The sequence below is a fragment of the Balearica regulorum genome, chromosome 17 (genome assembly GCF_011004875.1).
Source record: "Balearica regulorum gibbericeps isolate bBalReg1 chromosome 17, bBalReg1.pri, whole genome shotgun sequence".
Lineage (NCBI taxonomy): Eukaryota > Metazoa > Chordata > Aves > Gruiformes > Gruidae > Balearica > Balearica regulorum.
In genome coordinates, this window is record NC_046200.1 from 151,812 (window position 1) to 174,505 (window position 22,694).

General features: G+C 40.7%; 1 protein-coding gene across 2 annotated transcripts in view; it reads right to left on the reverse strand.

Annotated features, from left to right (window-relative positions):
* Window positions 1–22,694, reverse strand: part of ZNRF3 (zinc and ring finger 3) — a 90,267-nt gene that overhangs the window by 34,295 nt on the left and 33,278 nt on the right. For both annotated transcript variants that reach the window (XM_075769877.1, XM_075769876.1), the window contains exon 2: window positions 3,486–3,611. In XM_075769877.1, the coding sequence (XP_075625992.1) occupies window positions 3,486–3,611 (126 nt within the window). The remainder of the gene's footprint in view (window positions 1–3,485; window positions 3,612–22,694) is intronic.

Here is a 22,694-nt window from a genome sequence, read left to right on the forward strand (position 1 = left end):
GTCTGAGCTTTTAAACATATTCATTTATGATAGGCTTAGGCTGACAAGGTGATCCATTCCTTATGTATGTAAGGAAGATGGACAAAGTAATTGTTAACTGAGCCAGCATGGCAAAGGATATCCAAACTAGCTTTCTCAGTGAAAAGTGTCCAAGTGAAACAGAATTGCCCACATGTGCCCTAAGCTGGAAAGGGAAGTGAATAAACAGACAACTGCCCTGACAGAGTGATTTTATTTTGCCCTAAATTGTTGAGACGGACTTCCAATTATGCCCGTGACAGTTTTAAAAGAAAGTAAGTTCCTTAACTTCTCTCACCTTCCTGGCACCAACTTTATTCCTACTATCAAATCGATAGGTCAAATTGATCCAACCACATCACTTTCCTAACATACAAGATTCAGCTTTAATTTCACAGAATGGTTTCTAATGGAATTAAGATGTAAGAACAGATACTAGAAGGTAGATCCCCATTGGCAATTCCAGCATTAGGAAATAAACAGGAACTGAAAAGGGCAGAGATATCTGCTTCCAGCAGGAGGTATAATTGATCATGCAGTCAGACTTCACTAGACAAAGCAGAATTCCCGTGGTCAAGAAGTTCAAATGCCCTATATACTCAATTTTATGCACTCTACTACATCTTTTAGGAGGTAAGAATATTTGCATTGAGTCATTCAGGCAGACATATGTGTAACAAGGGGTTGCTTTGCCATTTATATCAATTACATAATATCTGGATATCAGCAATGCCAGCAAAGTGAAAATGCAACACTTCATATATCCAAGAGGCCAGTAAGTTTCCGTCATGTTGCGTCAGCCCTGCATCTTTTAACATCCACATTATCCCCACAATAGATGTTGCAGTTGGGCAGGCCTACTTTACAGAATTCTGTAAAAACAAGAGTTTACCACAACTCTATTGAAAGGCAAACACAGTATTTGTCTGGACAATCAAATAGTGCAGGACAAGCCACCTTGGGGGCAGGATAAATCAAACTAAATGAGGAACAAACAGTGGGCTTGCACTCCTTCATTTCTTCCTCCTTTTCTAAATGAAAGAAGTTCCATTTCCCTTCCCCATTTTATTTTCTTTTCCTTTTTCTTTTCCTTTCTCTTTCCTTTTTTGTTTTCTCTTTTCCTTTCCCCTCTCCTTTCCTTTCCTTGCATTTCTGCTTTCCTTGCCTTGCCTTTTTTTGCTTTTCATTCCATTTTTCTTCTCCTCTCCCCTCTCTTGTCTTCCTCTCCCTTTCCCTTTCATGTTTTCTTTTAAGTCAAACAGCTGCCAAATCCTAAAAACAACCAGACGACGACACATACACATGCAGCAGGTTTGATACTTAACCCAGGCAAAACAGTTTATAGGCCAAACTTAATACTCATGTAGCCATCTGCACCAAATTGCACGGAAACCGAACTTTTCAGAGCCAGAAAATTTTTGTTCCCACTGGTAAGATAACTACGCTGACTTAATTGACAGACCTGCCAGAAGCTCATGGCTGATGCTCCTGCTGCTATCTGTACTCAACAGTATTTCAAGAATTCTGAGAAGTCCTTCTAAATCAGGACATGACTTGAGCATAGGGAGGACAGAGCAGAAGGGTTGCAGAGAAAAGATGGAGAGGAGAAACTGAGCAGCAAGCACGAAATAAGGAACAAATGTTTCAGGAAGAGAAGGATAAATGGCGGCATGAAAATACAGAACAAGCAGCTGCATTAGTTACTGAGCAGCAAGTATTGCCTATAATGTTGGCCAGTCTTTTTTCACCTGTTAAAATTACTGCATATAAACTGACACACAGAAAACATTGTGCCCAAACTCTCTGGACACACCCTGTGCAGGATGAAGGAGTGACATTGCTGTCATTATGCATCAAAGCAGATGCTACAGAGCTCCTGAAGCAAAGCCAGGATCTGTTGTTCAGCAGGCCAAGCTTCAGGAAGCTAGGATCAGCAGACACTGAGGTGTTCCCATTCTAGAGATTGATGCGGCTTTGCGGACATGGAGAGTACAGAGGATATGGTGGGATTTGCTCAAGGAAGCAATGTCACTATGTCAGAAAATATTTATAACATTGTTTGTGCAGGATATCTACGGTTTCCACTTTCTTCATCCACTTTGCACACCTAGTTCCTCACATGCTTTTCAAAAGCCTGACAGATGAGACTGAACAGATTCCTTCCTTAAATGGCCTTCCCAAGACTCAACTTATTCCTGGAGTTTACTTATGGATTACTATGCATCTTTCAGTACCCAATCTTCTCTAATTCCCATCCTCAGCTTTTATCCTCCTAAGAGTAAAGAAGCATCAGCTGGAATTTCTGTGAAACAAAAACATTATTCCAAGTTAGAAAAAAAAAAGTTGTATTATGCTGAAATTCAATAGAAAGGGCAATCACTTCTTAGATGTTTCTCATCATGTACCAGAAGCTAAACCTGCAGCAAATTTCAGACAAGTAGATGGTTTCCCATTTCCTTTGAAATGTGGGGGGTTTAGAAGTTTTGTTTATAAATATACAGGGATGAGTTCTACCTACAAAATGTCAACCTAGGATTTTATTTTCTGCCTGATTATACTACATTTTCACTGCTCACCTGAAGTCACCAACACTATCCTACCAAAGTCTCAGCAACTTGAGCCAGTTGGATTTTAGGATGAACCCCAGACATTTTATGCATTTTCAGCTACTCAGTTACTGGTAGAACTTGTGGCCTATGCTCTTTCACACACTTCCAACTACTCTAGACTTCAAATGTCAGCATATAATAACCTCAATCCTCAAAAATTCTAAGCTGAAAACTAAAAAGGGACAGCTTTGTGCTTTCCTTTTTAACATATTTGGCAGCAGTAATGATATCTTACTGGCTTCACCCCATAAAACAAAGGGAAATGTTTTGCAAGGAATTTAGATTCAAGGCCATATTCCACAGAGAGATTCCAGCAAGATGAAAATTTTTATTTCTTTGAGCAGTACAATAAGATTCACTTGTTATTAGAGATATCTATCCTGCAATTAAAGCAAAGAAATCTGTTCTAGGATTGAAGATTCCTCTTCCCCCAAAAAAGGAAATTAATATATGTCTTCTGAAAAAATTGTACCTATGGAAAACCAATAAAATGCTTTCATTTTGACTGCTTTTGATAAGAAGCTTTCTTTGATCCAATTAGCATCACACTTGCAGTTCACCCTATTTCTACTCCAATAGCGCTTCTGCTAAACAGCCATTTTTGCAGAAGTCAGTTGGATTCCTACAGAGCTCAGAAAGGGAATGCGTGCACTCAGCTCCCTATCACCACCTCTGTCAACTGGAGTTATGACATTATCTTTGCCAAAGGCATCTAGTGTGCAAACAGACAAAACAAGAATATTTTGTGGCATAAAGAGAGTTTTCTCTCATTTTATTTCTTGATGATTTTCCTCGGAAAGGAACTAATCCTTTCAAGAAACAGTTACCTGCACCATTTACCCCAAACTACCCCCTTACCTTTCCTAAGACAGTGAGGCATGGCTTAGGCTCCAAATCTGGCTGTTCCAGTTTTACCACTCCTACCCAGCCATATTCATATAGGTCTTCCTCATCATTGCTATTACACAGTCCGAGTGGATGCATCTGAAATAGAATCAGAAATAAACCTTTAGCCAATCAGTAGAATTGAAAAAACATACAGATTGCTTTTGAATAGCTTAGTTTATAACAAATACAGTTTTAATTATTAACATACACCAGAAAACCTGAAACATAGGGCTGCATATATGAAGAATTCAGTACACTTCTGAAGCATGCTGTGAGTACAAAATCTTGGAATGTTATGTGAGCTCACTGTCATCTTGCTTATGAAAAATCACTTAAAGTTCACAATCAAATGTGACTGTAACTCCTTTTCTCAGATATAATTAAATACAAAGCTCCACTTTGTATTGCAAACCACTTTTCCTTGCAAACTGACAGAAATAATACAAACTGTTTTGCAGAATCACTCATGAAAGCTTTGCATGTTGTAAGACCCAGAACCAATGTTTGAGAGGCATTATCACTTTTTTTTTGTTGTTTTTAAAATATTTGTACAATATTAACTGCCTGTCATCCTTTGGAACATGCCTATTATGTAGTTCAAAGTAAGGTATAAGAAACTTGCTAACTACTGTGGAGCAGACTCTGTTTTTTCTGAACCCAAATGAGGGGGAGGTATCATGAAGTGAGAAACTTTAGTCTCCTTTTAGATATTTGTGTTTCTTAAACAAGGTAACAGTGTTTCTTAAACAAGGTTACAATACATATTTGGTTTAATTTCAGATATTCAATCTCTTCCTCCTCCTTCCAACAATATGTAGTTATTCTAATTTATTGTGGCAAGAAGCCTCCTATGCATCGATCTTTTTAACTTTGTCTTTTCCAAGTTTGCTGTCCTTCATTAGGATATCTTTGTGTATAAACTAGGGTGTGAAACATTTAACTTCTTACACTATTTACAATGTTCTCCTTGTTCTCTTTTTCCCTCAACTAAAATCTCAGTTTTTTCACAGACCCTTGCCCAGGCTTTAACACATATGCAGAAAAAGTTCTTTGCAAAAAAAAGTCTGCACTTGTCATGCTTTTCCTTAAAAAACTAGCCAAACTAGCTGAAGAAAACCACAAACTGGTATCAACAGTATGACAATTTTGTTTTCTGGCAGCTGATTATAATAGAAGTTTATACTGCTCAATAACTTTTATATATATCTCTCTCTCTCACTAATCTATGCAAAGTAGCACCATGTCACTTAATGGTCACTTAATGGTCACTTAATCCTGCCATCTCTTCTGCATTACCAGCTTGTTGTTTTGTCCTTTTCTCCCATGTCTTGTATCTTGACTTTCATTTTGCAGGGGATTCAATACAAGGAGAGCTACTTATATTATCTTGTGGGGCCATGAATTTCTGAATAACTTGAGTGATTACTGCGAAACCATAGGAAACATGATGGTGATCTGACACAATACAGAGGTTTTCCAACCGCTCATTATTTTTCAAGATTCATCACCAATCCACCTGTATTTTGAGAAAAAAACCAGGCCACCGCAATACTAGGCAGACAGAGTAGAATCCTCTGCCCAGCTCTTAATTAATCCTTCCTCCTTTTTTTTGAGTTACTATTACACACTACTGAGCTGTTTACAGTCTGACATGGATGAGCAGTTCAAGTTACTCTATTTAAAAGCTTGGGACAGGTACTGTCACTGGAAGATGAACCACTCCTTAAACTCAGCAGCTGATGGATAAACTATTCATCACAGCCATAAAAACAAGGAAGGGAGTCAGGCAGAGAGTGCTCTCCCCAAAATTACTACGACATATATTCCAACATAATTAACCCCAAAAGGAGTCCATGGGATCTTTTAAGTAAACACAACGCTTCAGTCTATATTAAAAATCTAAAGAAACAGAGACCCATTCCCTTGATGTAATTCCCTTGACGTACACTGTATCGGTTTAGCTTTGAAACCATAACCCCTATCTAAGAAGTTCCTAGTTCAAAATCCTTGAAATGTGCTGGGGCACTCTCCACAGGCCTGAAAGGGCAAAACTGAAACCACGACTCAGGTGCTTTTATCCAAGGTTACAAAATCTGTATACATTGCTGAGGGTTTAAAATAACTTCAAAAAGAGCCGCACAAATTTTAAGTGGGTTAGTGTTACAGAGCAGACAACCAGTAAACCAACAGAGGAGGAACATACTACTCTGTAACTCTATCACCTCAAAAAAAGTCCTGATGATTAAAAGAAAACTTCCACCCTTTTGTCCTTTTTCTTTCCTGTCTGCCAGGAAAAGGCATTGTAGTGTTACAAACCACCATATGAACAGCTCAGGATCTTTCTATACACTGTCATGAGATGAAAAGTCTGGGTCTTTTTTTCACAACCATACAAAAAATACTGTCTCTACCCACTTTAGTCCAGAAAACATCTTGGAAGAAGGCCAAGAGGAACAGAAAATTCTTTCCACAGCCACTTTCCTCCATAATACTGTTAACAGCTTCCAAGTGTGAATAGCCCTTTAGATCATAGTCACGAAGCACATTCTGCAGTTATGTCCCTGGAAATCAGGATAAGCCCGAAGCTGAACGAGTCTCTTCCTTTTACAAAACCTGTTCTTCCTCACCTTTAAAAACAAATTGGTGATTTTGTGCACTTCTCAGTGATAATACTGGCCAACACCCTGTCTCCAACAACAATGCCCCAAACACCTGAGAAGACAGCCTTCCTATTTAGAGGCAGCTTTTCAACCATGACACAAATATTAACTTGATGCATTTTGTGAGGGGAAGGGCAAGGCACAGGATTTAGCACTCCACAATAGTTATCAGCAAACTAATGTTTATAGGGTTCAGGTGTGCTTCATGGTTATACGCCCATGGAACGAGTGTAACTGTCTAGAAAAAATTCTCTTTCCTGTAATAAGAGGCATGACCAGAAGAAACAAACATGAAAACTAGTCACAGAGGAAATATGACTGGATCATTTTGACTCTTCTACCCAAATAGAATAATGAGACCCCTAAAAAGGTACTCATCTCTTTCTGACAAACTGCTAATCACATTCATTTCTCTATGTTTCTTCATGATAGAACTGCAGGACTCTGTTTCCTGTTGTATGAAAAAAAATATATACAGCTTTCAAGATCATAGAGGATGGCTGCTCCTGTAGTGTAGCTTTGCAGAGCTCCTACCTTCCAGTCAGAAAAAGGTAGGAACAGACAGCATATCCAGTATGTTCTCCCTTCCAGCAGAGATATATGTTGTCTAAAGACTAGAGGAAAATCTTAAGAGGAAACCACTCGCATCTCACTTTACCAGATCACCCAAGAATCAAGATTCTGAGAAACTGCATGCATTAAGAAGGATTCAGAGAGTGTCATATGCTTACAGCTGCCTTGGACAAAATACACATGACAATATTAGGTACCATCATCTGAGGCATGTGTATCATGCAGTAGGTACTAGTAACTAAGTCTGAAATTCAGAGACTGAATTTTGGAACATGCACTAAACCCAAGACCAATATCTGTCACTGAATGAGCTATCTCTTCGAAAAGCTGCACAAGACTTCAAATAAGAAGCCAGACTGGAGAACAGGTAAGAATGAAGAACTGTATGAGATCTGAGAAATACCACTTATTTTTCTGGCAAGAGGTGATTTCTGCTCAGCATCTACTGACCACTATATGGCACTCTGAAACTCCTTTTCCAAATACCAACAGCCTCTGCTTCTTGAACCTAGTCCAAAGAACTATGTTTCCTAGGAAGTTTCTGAACTCTATCCTGATGCAAGAACCTAAAAAAGGAATCCTTGGCAAGTTTGTCAATAAAGGGGAAAAAATGAAGCAGGAACTCATCTCCTCGGTACAGGACTCATGCCATTCATACAGTTGTATTCACTCTGAGGGAAAGAAATTTTCAAATTCTTGTCCAAACCCATGAATTGAACCCACTTAGAACACACACTTTTAGTCACAAACTATAGCAAGGTTGTACTATGAACTAGTTACTAGAAGAAAGCTGTGTTCTGGCTCGCAACAAAACCAAACAGCTGTCACAGGAGAATTCTCCTCAAAATGGCCATGCTGGCTACTACCATTGCTGTGCAAGGACAAATGTGACCACAGCAACTGGATTCCATTTTGTAGTCCAACGACCCAGGCACAGAATGTCTACCTTTTATTTCCTACCCAGTGCATAGAAGAACTGAAGCACAGAGAAGACCAAAATTTATTAAACCACCACACAATGGCAAAGTGATCTTCCACAGGAGAAACCTCAAACCCAAATGCAAAACCCAGCGTAAGCAGTAAGCAAAACTAATAGGGTGCCGGAGGCTCTGTGCTGGCAATTATAGAGAACTTACTAGCTACATCTGCAGGCTACAAACTCTCAAGGATTTTGTTGCATCACACTGGAATCTTACCAGAGTAATTAATGAAACAAATTATATTATGCCAGCAGTGCTCCCTGAAAGTCTGTATATTTCAGGAAGGGACAATTGACAAAAACATTGCACTGTTCAATTAAAAACATGTGCATTCCAAAGTTGAACTGTTCCTAGACTATTTGTTCTGGTGAATCTGAAGATCTACAGGATGAATGCTGAGAGATAAGCCAGACACATTAGTCATCAGCTCTGTGTAACCATTAACACATCAAGGGAACTCATATTCAAGTACCCAGTGTCAGCTCTTTTAATCAAATGACATTATGAAGTCAATGACAGGTTGTACAATCTACCAATTTACTAATCTTATCATGACCAGAACTTGGAAACATGACCTCTGTCCCCACCCTCCAGCACCTCTTCTTCCGGGGTCCTCGTGGATTTCTGTGACAGCACTGTTTTCCTCTCTGGGTGCTCTTGTCTGTTCACATTGTTCAGATTTCAGGTTTTTAATGCAGATCATTTAAACTCCCATTCAAACCAGCTTCTCCATCAACCTCATCCTGATCTCCTGCCTCATGGATAAATTACCAAGGGCAATCTGATCACTTTCCTCAAAATTCTGTCCCTACCCTACCTGCTAAGAGAAGACATTCAATTCCCTCACCTCAAAAAAACATTTGGGCTTTTGCATAACATTTTTACAACGCTTCCAAAAATCAAATATTGCGTTTGTTTCCACAGGGAATGCACATCTCTTCTTTATACATCAACTCATCAATTCCCATTTTACCTACTGCAACTTTCTTCTCCCTGAACACACCAAGCCCTGTAGTAACCTTTCTGACCAGCATTGTTAGAATCATGTTTGTGATGCATGACTTTGAGCCTGCAATTTCCACCCACAAATCCCTTCTCTGCATAAATTTCTCTCTGGCTTCACATCCCAGTCAACAGTATTTCATTCACACTTCATACTGAGACTCCAATGGCTAAAAGGAAAGCCGGCTTCAGTGGTCCATTCATAGGGTTGTGTTGGTTGTTTTTTTTTCTCAATTCACACTAAAATTAAGGATCCCAAGGGGCCTAAACAAACAAACAAACAAACAAAAGACAAAGGGTGCATTCACACCATGTGAAGATCACAGTGAGCTTCAACCTTCAAGCCATTAAATCCACATGGTATATCATGCTACCCAAATATTTATTGGCTTGGGTGTGGAAGCAGGACAGTCACGTCCACACACATCAGGGTGATCCAATTATATTGCTTTGGGGCCTGGGCTAGCTTGGATAAAACCAGGTTGGCATTTCTGTGTCTTACATAGTTCCAGTAGTTTGCAGAGAGACAGAGCATGTCAACACTGTAAATAGATTCCCTAATATCAGTTCCACTGAAAACAAAACAACACAACCCTAAGAGATCCCAACTCTTCTCCTTTCCTGCCAAGACATCAGTTCTAATAAATACAAGCCAGGTCTGGATAACGAGACCTGGACAGTCTTAAAAACTTCAATAACATGCCTTTGAGACTCAGCATTACTTTCCCAAACTTTCTTCTGGTTGAATTCTTCATTATAAATTAAATTCTTTAAATCCCACAAGCCACAAAACATCATTCTTTCTCCTCCACCCTTTGGGCAAAAAAACAGCTAAAAGACTGCCCATGTCATATGCGTGCCTTCGCCGAGCAGCTGTGTAGCTTTAGTGGCATGACCTCTGCCCCCCTCTTGAAAGGCTTCCTGCGATACAGCCGTACGGGAAACATAGCAAGGCACCAAGTTTACAATGTGTGCTCTGGTCACAGCAACATGACATTAGTAACAATAAATTAAACAAGAACCTCTTCACTAAAATTACCTATTTATTCTTCCCATTCTTTTCTTAGTTAAATTTTAGTCTTTGAGCTGCCAATGTCTCCCTCGGTGCTTAATCCCCTACAACTAATCAGGTGGTTTATCTCCTGACATATAATAAGGCAAGAAATACAAGGGATAGATATTTTTCATTCATTTTTGTGTTTTGACCCCATATTTGAGGTTGACTTGATTATCTTTTTTTAAAAAAAACCCAAAGCACCTCTCAGATTTAGTAAGTCTCCTAAATACCTATTCACCTTTTGCTTATTCTCATTGTTCCATTAAACGTATCACAAAAGGCAGTCATATCTACTCACATGCAATGTGCACCACCAGAATCTGTGGCTGATTTCTATTGGTAATTTAGCATACAATGAATAAACGTGCCTCTGTGAAGCCAGGTAAAGATTTACATATATGTCAAAAGGCCCTAAATAATTTTTTGCATCAATCTGGAACTTCAGTAGATAACACTGCCATAAGGACCTTCATACTTTCTGTGGCAGAGGATTAATGTGCAGAGAAGCATTACATACAGTTCCCACTACATGAAACTAAGGCCAGGGTACCAAGGCATCCTTTTCAAAAAAATTGAAGTATGAGTTACTTGTGGCCATGAAGGAGTATGTGCTATAAAATTCTGAAGTATATGCTAGCAGAACCAGACTCGGTATTGCCTGTCCAAAGTAAAGTTATGTCCCATCCTGGTAAGCATCTCTGTTCTTCTAGGGTCCTCTCTTCCTTCTGACGTACCAGCACATTTTGAAATACAAATTTGAAGTATTTCCCCCTTTGTTTAGCCATGTATTTGGCAGAAAGATTTTGATAACTGAGGTATAATGAAATCTCATGGTTTTGCAACAGTAACCAGAAATCGCACTGCTGCGGGGGCTGGGTTTGGGTGAGGGATTTACATTACGCTGAGCACCCACACCCCATTTTCTGGGCAACTACCATCCCTCCAAGCATACAGAAATTATTTACTCACAGAAGTGGAAATTTACCAGGCAGGAGAAGAAAGGGCAAAACTAACAAAAGAGATTTTAAAATGGCTCACAGATTCAGGCCGGGAGCAGAGAAGAGTGAAATATACTTTTGTAGTGGCAAAGTTAGTACAAATTCTAGACCACCTAGAACCACAAAATAATACAGAAGGGCTCTGGAGACCTATCCCTGTCCTAAAGACTGTAAAAGAGAGGATCAGAAGGAAGGCACGGCAGGTTTTTGTCTGCATTCTCAAATAAAAAGCAATGCTATGTTTAAGTTGCATATCAGAAGTGTTAACCCAGTAGCACAATTCTGAAGAACATCTATTTAAGATACAGAAAAATCCAGACTCTCAACACCAACACCAGTAAGACATAGGCTGCACCAACAGAAAACTTTCTGTCCACAAAAGCACTCGACCACATCAAGCCAGAGGTAGTCAGTGGATTCTACTCTGATTCCACCAGCTTACATTGTAGTAGTCTCAGTAGATCATGACAGACAGAATATATTGCAATTTTCCAAGACACCAATAGGATCAGTTGTCTGACCAGACTTCACTGCATGGCTAAAAAAAAGTGTTAGAAAGGAAGATGGTACTGTGACATGAGGACTTAGGCCACTGAAAGGAACAGAAAATCAAAAATAAAACCCATACTGAAATAGTAAGGATTTTTTCCAGCATGAACTTCCAGAAAACAACATCTAAAACTGGAATAACAGTGTGGAATTTTAAGGTTTGAATGGAGTTTTTCAGCTTGATATAAAGTGGTGGTTTTGTTTGGTATAACATGAAAAAATAAATGCAGCTCTAGCATTTAACTGCACCTTAAACATTGGACATAATTCTGCAGCAGGTTCTCCAGTAGGCAGAAGACACACGCAGCATGCTATGAAAAGAGCAAATTGAGACCTTGCTCAAGGGTCTGTATGGGCTATACTTAAGCACTCCCTGAAATATGTACTAAAATTACAAGTCAAAAGTTACAATTTTCAAATAGAACAGCAGCTCTGACCCCTCCTCTAATAACATCATTCTACTATCAAAGCTCACTTTTGTCCTTACCAACCTACGCACACAATCCATTTGTTTGCTTATTCTGTTTTAAAGCCAAAGAAATTCTATGGAAATCAACATATTACTTTAATAAAAGATTAGGAAGGAACTGAGTAGAGAGGAGTCATTTCCCAGTGGGCCTTTCCATATCCCAGGAGGTTTTAAAAGGCTGTAAGGACCCCTGACTCCTACCTTGCCAACAGCCAACCCTTGGTTAGCTCACTTGAGAAGTCAAGCGCTGCTCAAGTCAAGCTCACTAGTAAAGTTGAGTTCCAGTTGGGAAGTCAAGCTCTGCAAATGCCAGCGTTAATGCCAGTTCCAAGTGTCAATCTTGCTGCAAGAAATTATTAAAAATCCCTCCCTCCCAGTTTAAACACTTCCCTGTCCCCTCACGTACAAGAGGCCAGAGAATCCCCTCCCCTGCACTGTCCATAGCTGGCCACGATGTGACACATAGGGACAGCATGGCAACACGGGTAACACACTCCTTCTCATCAAGGGAGAAATTGCTACCAAGAAAGGGGACAGCACCTTCTCTGAACTCGTGCAGCAGATACATGCTGGAGGCACCACTTTACAAATCAAGACAAAGTTGAAAGAAAAGACACGGACACTGTTTTCTCTTTTGGAAGACAAAGTGAAGGTACACTGACTTTTTCAAAAAAGCTGAGGAAGCACCTCTCCATCCTACGTTCATGTTGAGCCCCAGACACGTCTTTGCTGAAGCACCTCGGCTGCAGACATCTCGCTTTGCCCTTTAGAAGAGAAAGCCAAGGACCTGGGGTATGGGGGCCAGGATGTGACACAGATTAAGGCCTCTTTCCACTTTAAAGCCTAAGTAGATCACAGGACACAAAAAGGTAAGGATGAATGAACATATATAGACAAAAATCCAGGCCCAGGGAGGATCCAGAATGTTTATGGATCACAGACATGTTTCACTTCAGACACTCTAAACAAAAGATGTCATGGACAAACCACAAAGGCAACAATAAAACAAATTATTTTCCACGAGGGGGGAAATTATCAGTAGTTTCAAATAGTTGCAGTAAAAAGCAAATTAAAAAAACTATGCTGCACAAGCCTCTAAAATGCAGCAGAACTATTGAGTCTTTTTGTGAAGACTTGAATTCCTTATTGCTCTGGGGGCTGAAACAACAGATACACCATACAGCTTTCCCACCCGGAATTCATTTGGTGCAGGTTTGTCTCCCTCCACATGAATTCACATTCCTTCACCAGACAGGCTTTTGAAATAAAATTTATGAGTTCTGCAGTGTTAAATAAAAAAAACAAAACAAAACAACCCACAAAACCCAAAAAACCAAACCACCCTGAATGCAAAGTCTATCATCGGGGAAATACAGTTTCTTCTCAAAGCTTTCCCCCAAACCACGTGTATGTGGAAGCAGTATCTGGTAACTGAAGGGAAGTGAGCTCCCTTCCTAGCTTCCCCTAGGCGTACGGAAGCAGAGCCAGGTAACTCAGTGCAGACCTCAAATACTTTTAGTTACCCAGCCCCTCAGTGTCCAGGCACCACTTCCAGGCTCTAGGTATCATTTCCTTCCTCCAACTCAATCCCTCATGAAAGCTTCTTCTAAGGGAAGACATCGGTCTCCTTCAACATCCTTGCTGACAAGCTGCTAAGATAGCTGGACCACAAAAGAGTGGAAAACTGGCTAAAGTGGTTCAAAGTCTGCAGTTACCGCAAAGAGTAGTGATTAAATGGCTCAACGTTGAAGTGGTAGCCAGTCATGAGTGGAGTTCCTCTGGAGTCAATACTAGGTCTGATAGTACTCAATATCATTATAAACAACCCAGATGAGAGGACCGAATGCACTCATAGTTAAGTTTGCAGATGACAACAAACTGGAAGGAGTGATAGATATGCCAGGAGGAAGGGTCGCAAGACACAGTCACTGTGGCAGGCTGGGAGACTGGGCCACCAAGAATTGCATTAGGTTTAATGAAGATAAATTTAAAGTCTTACATGTGAGATGATAGAGTAATACTGAGCAGCAGTACAGGCTGCATGTGGTCTGACTGGCTGCAGTGCAGCTCTGCTGAAAAAGACATGGGGCTTCTGATGGACAGCAAGCTGAACATGAGTAAACAGCTGAGGCTACACCTGGAGCATGTACGTGTAGAGCCAGCAGGTCAAGGAATGTGATTATTTTGCTGTACTTGGCACTTGTTAGGCCACACCTGGAATAATGTGTCCAGTTTTGGTTGGAGAAGGTCCAGCAAAAGGCCACCAAGACAATAAAAGGGTTGGAGAATTTGACATATGAAACAGGTTGAAAGAATTCCATTCATGCAGCCTAGAAAAGTGAAGGCTCAGGGAGATCTAATCAGTCTTACAGGTACCTTACAGAGAATACAGAGGTAGTATTTTCATGAGGGCACATGATGACCAGACAAGAGGTAACAGGCACAGGGATCTTCAGGGAAAATTCTGTTTGGATGTATGGAAACAATTCTTCACCATAAGAACAATTAAACAGTGGAACAGGTTGCCCTGAGAAGTGGTTCAACATCCCCCACTGGAAATACTCAAGATTCGGCTTGACAGGGACCTGGATAAAGGATGCTAAGGATGTGCTTTCAACGGAAAGCTTGATCAGATGATCTCCACAAATTAGTTTGAGCCTAAATTTTTGCTATCGTTCTTTGATCCTAAGTTCCATCCTCCAAATCAAGGTAAAAATAATTTGCAAAAGCTACAGACTTGTCATTCTGCAACTTCAGCAAGTTATTGTCAGGTACCTAAAATGGTTCAATATACATATCCCACTAGACATGCAACTGTTTTATGAATAGGCATCCCATTAAATAAAATTTTATTTGTATTAAAGTTGGACTTGTTGGACTACCAGACTAGGAATTGGTGGGATATCATGCATGTAGTGGTGCTTTATTTTCTCTGCCTTTACAATTTGGTTATTGTTGAAACTGAATTTAATATTTAAAACTTTCTTAGTCTCACTCCTGCCCCTGTCACTTTTATGATTCTTCATTTATTCCTTCCCATTCACAGTGAATGAGCATTAAAGCTCTGCAGAGAACTGGAAATTTTTACTCTACTGAGTTCTCCTTCTATATGCTGTTTAGTCTGGTAGTCCAACAAGTCCAACTTTAATACAAATAAAATTTCCCTATTGAAAGAGAAACTGCTTCTTAAGGACTACAGAACTTACTTTGCACTCATTCTCCAGGATGGACTCTCAGCTGACAGATATTTCCCACTGCTTGTTGCCACATCACCACAAGACTGTATTTGTTCCTACTACTTACAAATACAGTGGAGAGAAGAACTTAACTTTTCCATCTCCGTTTACTCTTCTGTATCGGCAGAACAACCTATTGCCAAAAAAATGATTTAAGGTTCCTGACTGCAGGATTCCAACCCAGCATTACTAAGACCCCACCAGAAAGAAAAGGCTCAGGCTGTAGCTTATCTGTATCAGGGCTTTTTGAAAAAGGCATCAGTATAATGTGCCATTACAGATGAGCAATCCAAAACCGTACAAATGGAAATAAAAAAAAAATCTTTCAAGAACTAAAGAGTAGTTGTTTTTTTAAAAAAAGTTAGGACTTGCTATTGCCTCTGCAGCCTGACAAAACATGAGGTTTTTATGCTGGCTGCAGCTGGAACATAGCAGCCTTTTTTAAAAAGGTGAAAGCCAGAAGCATTTTCTCATCATCCTGTGCTCCTCTAGACCATGCAGCTTTGCCGTGCAGAGAGGAACATTCGGCCTCTGGTGCAAGTACAAAACTCCATTACAACAGTTTCTTTTTGCTTTCACTTTTTTTTTTTTTTCTGTTTTGAAGAGGAACATCCTGCCAAAAACCAAATCACCACAAAATGTAACATTATAGGACCTGAGCATTTCAGCAGTGCACTTTTCTTGGCTATCAGTTGCGACCATGCGGTTCAACCCAGTGGTTAGCATTGAACCCACAAGTGGCTTCCACCAAACTTTCTCTATAGCAAAAGCATCAAACATTCCTGAAATCCTCTCACAGTCCACTTTACTCCAGGAAGTATGCCAAAAGGAATGATGAGAAATCCAGTCTATGCTATAATTAAATGTAAAAACAGAGATATGCAGCTGAACATATCCACTACACAGAAAAGGCCTGTAAAATTCTACAATGCAGACAGGCCAGTACTATACACAGTCCACCAGATCCTGTGAAAAGGAGTGGTAAACTCTGAAGAGCAGCCAGAGCAGGTTTTGTTAACTAGGGAACCAGACCTTGGCACCGATCTAGTTGATCAGCACTCTTGTCACCTGAAGCAAGAAGCAGCATCATTCCCCTACTCCTTTGACAGAGGAATACCCAACCTGTGACTCACAGAGTATGTGAAGCGCTTGTGAGCGACTCACTTGTGCCATGGGCCAGCTTCACGTCCCTCAGGAGAGGAAGAAAACTGGCAGTTGAAAGACACACCTGGCAGTAGCAGCATGCTCTCAGACGTCCTCCTGTTAGGATTGCCCCAAGTCAGAGAGATGCTACAGATACCCACAGCACATGCACAGGAACAGATGTGTACAAAACTGTAAATTCAGCACATCTGCATCAGATTTACTGCGCAGGCAGAGAGAGAGAGATCGAGTGTACTGCCCACGCTATGCAGCTGAGCAATCTACTGCAACAAAGCATCTGGGCACTAATTATTCCAAACACTTTGCAAGGGAAGGTCCCAGCCCATTCAAACAGAAAGCTGGCTTCTCCTTCCTTCGAAGGGTCTCAAATGCAAAACTTCATTAAAAGATGTGCATACCTGAGATAATTTGAGGGAGATTTCTTCTCTCAAGAATTTAAGTGTTTTGATTACACTGACTTCTCCTACCACAGTATTGAAAGAGCAAAGGGGAACAAAGTCATGTCTACAGTTGTATTTTTTTTCCCTCTTTAAATAGGTGGAAAGATGCTGGCAAAAGATGCAGGCACAATGCTGCTAAGGACAGAGGAAACTGGAAGGAAAACCAGGAGTAAAATGATACCTTCATAGATGACCTTGGCAGAAAATGCTGCCAGTGGGTATATAGTGAAACAAGAGTTCTGGTCCTGTATAGAACAAGACAGGCCCCAAAAATGCACTAATGGCCAGAACTTTACACATAATCCTAACTGGCTGGGGAAAAAATAGGATTACCTTACTTTTCATGAACAACTGCATTTGTCCCATAGCACGCCAGTAGAGACTTAAAACTGGAAGTATCAGGTCAGCGCCATATAATCTCCTCGGCTTAAGTTAAAGGCCTCATACGGAGTTACAAATACTTTGCAAGTAGGTTTTCTAGCTGAAAATGGCGTAGGAAGTATGAAGAGACCCTGACAAACATTGTACAACATAACAGGGTCTATTTGTTCAACCCCAGGGAGTGTTTGGGGCCCAGAAAAAATGAATGTAACTATTCAACAGCCAAAAAAACCCCCAGTTGATTGAAACTGTTCATGTAAAGAACCCTTAAAAGAAATTTCCATTTGCGTTCCCTTGCAAAAAGCACACACACGATTCACACTTAGAAAAGGAATGAACTTTGCTGGGTTGAAGATTCCAAGAGTGTTAAGAGGGAATTAAAAGACAACACATACACGTGCATGCACCAGAGAAGATAGTATTTTATTTTACAACAGTACATAGCTCTGTGGAAAATCTCTGAGCTACTCATTTGCAGATTGTATTTTAGCAAGAAAATTTATCAAGCAGATTGACAGATCGCATGCTGACCCAGAATTTCACAGTACTGTAAGTCTCCAGACCAATAGTGACTGTTCTTTATATGTGTAGACTGATTTGTGACTGATTTCCAAACTCAGTACAGTTCACTTTTCTGACACCTAATCTGGCCTTGACCCTGGCTTTCCAGGAAGTTCTTGATGTTACGTGGAGTTTAAGAGCTGACTTGCTTCTCCAGAGTCCTCTAGGACCCCTGGCAAGAAAAGATACTACTCTGTATATTTTGCAGTAAGTTGCTAACAATTTGCATTAAAAGTTGTGAGGAACTGTGCTAGATGAATGGAAAAGGGTAGGGAAGAAGAAGAGAAAGACAAGTTAAAAGTAACACAAATTATTTCTGAAGCATCCTTTAGTTTTAAAGAAAGAAAGAAAGAAAGTAACCTCAATAGATGCCATGCATCAAAATAACATGCGTACAACAGGACTTGCAGAACTACTACACATGACTGACCTCATCTACCTGGACTTGTGCAAAATACTTGACACTGTCCTGCACAACATCCTTGTCTCTAAAATCAAGATACATGGATTTGACAGATAGACCACTTGGTGGATAAGGAATTGGCAGGATGGTCACCCTCAAAGAGCTGCAGTCAATGCCTCGATGTCCAAGTGGAGATCAGTGACGAGTGGCATTCCTCAGGGGTTGGTACTGGGACTGGCACTGTTTAACATCTTTTTCAGCGACATGGAGAGTAGGATTGAGTGCACCCTTAGCAAGTTTGCCAACAATACCAAGCTGTGTGGTGCGACTGACGTGCTGGAGGGAAGGGATGCCATCCAGAGGGACCTTGACAGTCTGGAGAGGTGGGCCCGTGCGAACCGCATGAACTTCAACAAGGCCAAGCGCAAGGTCTTGCACGTGGGTCGGGGCAATCCCAAGCACAACTACAGGCTGGGCGGAGAATGGATTGAAAGCAGCCCCGAGGAGAAGGACTTGGGGGTATTGATTGATGAAAAGCTCAACATGAGCCAGAAACGTGCGCTCGCAGCCCAGAAAGCCAACCGTGTTCTGAGCCTACAGGAAAGATGGTGAGGGACTCTTATCAGGGAATGTAGTGACAGGACAAGGGGTAACAGCTTTAAACTGAAAGAGGGTAGATTTAGATTAGAAATCCTTCCCTGTGAGGGTGGTGAGGCCCTGGCACAGGTTGCCCAGAGAAGCTGTGGCTGCCCCTGGCTCCCTGGCAGTGTTCAAGGCCAGGTTGGAAGGGGCTTTGGGCAACCTGGTCTAGTGGAGAGTGTCCCTGCCCATGGCAGGGGGTTGGAACTAGATGGTCTTTAAGGTCCCTTCCAACCCAAACCATTCTGTGATTTTATGCCTAGACAAAAATCAGCTAACTTAAAATAGACAAGTTATACTAGGAAATGAAGGAAGGGGAGGGGGGGGAAAAATGTTCTCACATGGGCTGAAGGAAGGCTACAAAATGAAATCCAGTAAATATCATACTTTCATTTCAGAGGAAAACTTAGGTATACAGCAACTGCCAAAATGGATTAGACTACACCACCCACATTAGTAGCTCCTAGAATATAAAGCACAGAGTTATAATCTACATGGCCTACTTTTGTTCAGGTTGTATAAGAATAAACAAATTACATGAAGAAGGTAGGTACTGAAAAGACAAATTGATGTTGGATTTCCTTTAGAGAAGTAGCAGAGGGAAGACAAACTTATCCCTGCCCCTGTCCCATGAAGTCTCTTATTTCCAAGGGAATAATGCATTACTTTTACTAGTTTACATCTTTGTTTACTGCTTCTAGCTGGGGTGAAAGGAGATCCAATTAAAAAGCAATGTTCTAGATAAGGATGAACTAGCTACATGCAGAGATCAGATACCTCCCACATCCTATTCTTCCAGTTTTGGGTGGTATGCTGCACAGAGGTGTTCCATCTGCATACACAGGCACATCCAAGTTATTTTCTTCATGTTTGCTGTAAAACACCCTGTAATATGTGTAACTCCTGACCTTATTCATCAATATTCAATGGCAATGTCAACTGCCATTCTCCTCTCCACACCAAGACTTTAATAAAGCCTGAAGAAACCTCAGACAGATTGAGTGCTGACACAGGTAGATTAAAGTGATTTCATCAAGAAAAAAAGTGTGAAAGGAGATAGTATATAATTTGTAGAAGTGTGAACACTGTTAGTTACAATGCTCTGTACTAAAACACCTTACCTGTTCACCTTTCACTGTGGTGAAAATTGGACATTTATTCCTACGCTTTGTTTGATCTCTGATTAATAACTGACTTCTTACCCTACAGCTGCTGTTTCACTGTAAGACTCTCATGAAAGATTTTGTCAGTATTTAGCAAAGCCTGGTTGTCTGGATTTTCAAAAGTAGTCAGTGTCCACACAAAATGCAACCCAGCCACAGGGCTGTAGGGCATCCATTTCACACCACAGCCTTCATTAACGAGGTGATATATTTTGTGCTGTCTCTGAGAGGGTGCGTTCACTGGGGCCAGAGGGAGGGAAGAGGAACACAGAACATGTACATAGAGAAAGGCTGCCCTATAACTAAGAACAATATTGTCCTTAAAAAGAGGGATGGGGGGGAAGGGAACTAATGCGAGTAGTTACAGGAAGAATGCAATGTCCTCACCACAAAACTAATCAAACTTCCTTTGTCCTATATACAAATGCCAAGCAGAAACTGTGCATTTCTGCCAGAAACTATTTTCCATATGCAAGACAACATTTTATCCATATAGAGAGGTAAAAGCCACACAGAAAAAAAAAGCTGAGAATGCAGAAAGGAGGCTTAAAACGCACAACACTCCATCCCATCCCCCCCTCCCCTCATGCCAACCTCTCATCTATAATCCAACACAAGAGAGACAACAGGCAAACAGCAAGAGGTCATCTTCAAAGGGCTGGTTGCCAAGGGAGGCCAGTGGAAAGAGCGCAAGCATGTCCCCATCAAAGTCCAGCAACTGTGAGAGAGCCACAGAGGTGCAGCTTCCCCTGGGGCTGCAATGAAATTCAGAGATGGAGGATAGTGCTGGAGCTGCTCTAGCCAGCAATATAAAATGGGTAGCTTTGCACTTTGCAACAGGGAAAGCACAAGAGAGAAGGGTTATGCTATTTTAATCCTTCTCTCAATCCATCTTTGCACTTCAGATACTTGAACTACTGTTTAAACTCATCAAGATACATCCTGTAGAACCACTGCAGCAGTAGGCAGAAGGCAGCACCAAGAATCAACTTTCTGCTCAGTTCAAAATTACAACTTTGGCTCCGTGACTGCATGCAGAACAGAGATGGAAAAGGTACAACAGATAATGCGCAGTCAGCCATAGTTTCGTTACTTCTCACAGAAAATGCAAATACATCTTCACAGTTGGAGCCTGGGAGATTGTCCCACAATAAAAACTGCCTGCAAATATTACCCAACAAACCGTGTATCATTTTTCTTGGAGAAAGTACGAGATAACAACACAGACTACTAGCTACCTGCAACATTTGCATAAAAAAAAAAAAATGAAGTCAACAACTGCAGATTCTGGTTCTCAGAATTCTCAGAACTTCAGCTCTTTGTATTAAAAGAACACATGATGATCACATGCAAAAATTAAATTCCTAGCCCTCAAATACAGGAAAAGAAGCTACAAATGCAAACAGTGAAATCTAACAGATTAAGTAAAATCAGAAGGGAAGGCGGAATCAAAATTGCTGTGTTATGAACAAAAAAATAAAAATTAAAGTTCTGACTTTTGTAGTTCACAGACTAGTAGTTCAGAGGCTACTCTGTTTCAGAAAAATTATTGTCAACCTCCCCTGACAAGGTGGCTTAATTAGCCAACAGAACTTCAAAATACAGGTAATGGTAGGACAGGAATAACTTCCTTATATTTACCTCCCACCTCATGCCTAGAATCTTCCCCAAAACACACAAAGAAAGCAAGCAGCTGGCACTTGCTAAGGATGAACAGACACACTTCTTCAGCATGCATTTTGGAGCATGAAGTTTCAGGTGACGTCAGCAGACAACAGTAGCTTGAGTGAAAATTCAAATGGCACAGAGTTACATGGTCTGAGCAAATCCTCTGGGTTGCAATACAAAGGTCAACAGGAAGGAAGGTTTTAACATTTAGAAAGTTCTTGATTACTGCCTTGACTGAAAGTCAAGTCTGGAAGCACCACCAAGGAAGCAAAAGACATATCAGTGATACAGTATTAGACCTGCATTCCTGTTAGCACAAAAGGTTTTTCAAGACTGAAACATAATAGTTCATACCCTAAAGATGTACCCTATTTCTTAGGTCAGCATGTGAACTAATCTTTGTATCTTTACATAAAGACTCTGTCAAGACTCTAGAAACCATACAATCTCTGGCTAATAGAAGTTCCTTCAGCCTGTGCCTCAGAAGATGCTCTCAAAAGTTTTTGACTATGATGAAAATACTGATGCCCTCCACTATGACAAGGCACATTAAACAGCCTAAAACAGAATACTGATTTTGTGTCTTTCAAAGTGATGTGCTAAAGTTGATTAAAAAAAGAAAGCCTTTTGTCAGAAGACTTAAATTCAGTACATAAGTGTCTACATCACCACCAGAGGGTTTTAAGACTGAAACCAAGGACATGTTGAAAACCCTACATACTGGACATTTATTCAGAGCTTTATATCTCTAAGAGCAGAGGAGGGAGTTAAGGAGTGTGTGTGCGCACACACAGCAGACCTGACCTCCACCTATCCCACACAACACAATGACCAATTGTGGAGTCGTGATGCTTACCTGGGTATTTGTCACCATGTCTTCAACATATCGAGTACCTCAGAGAAGAACTTCCTTGAGAATTGAAGCACTATATACCAGCTTTAATTCCTTCTGTGAACCCTTCCTAGCATGGCTTACACTCTGAGAAAAAAAAAAAAAAAATCACCATCTCTTTGAGACTTGCTTTGGAGATACACTCTCAGCTCAGTGGTGGGAGTAATGATTTCCCAGTTCCCAGAGGAAGCAGCATGTCCCTGAAGCACAGGCCCAGGAGAGGTCAGATTCTTGCATCTGCTCCTCTCACCACCTAGACTAGACCTTCCAGCACCCAATCTTCTCCTCCATGTTCTCTCTCAGTTGCTCCCCCTATGTTGCATTACTTCTAAGGAATCTTATTT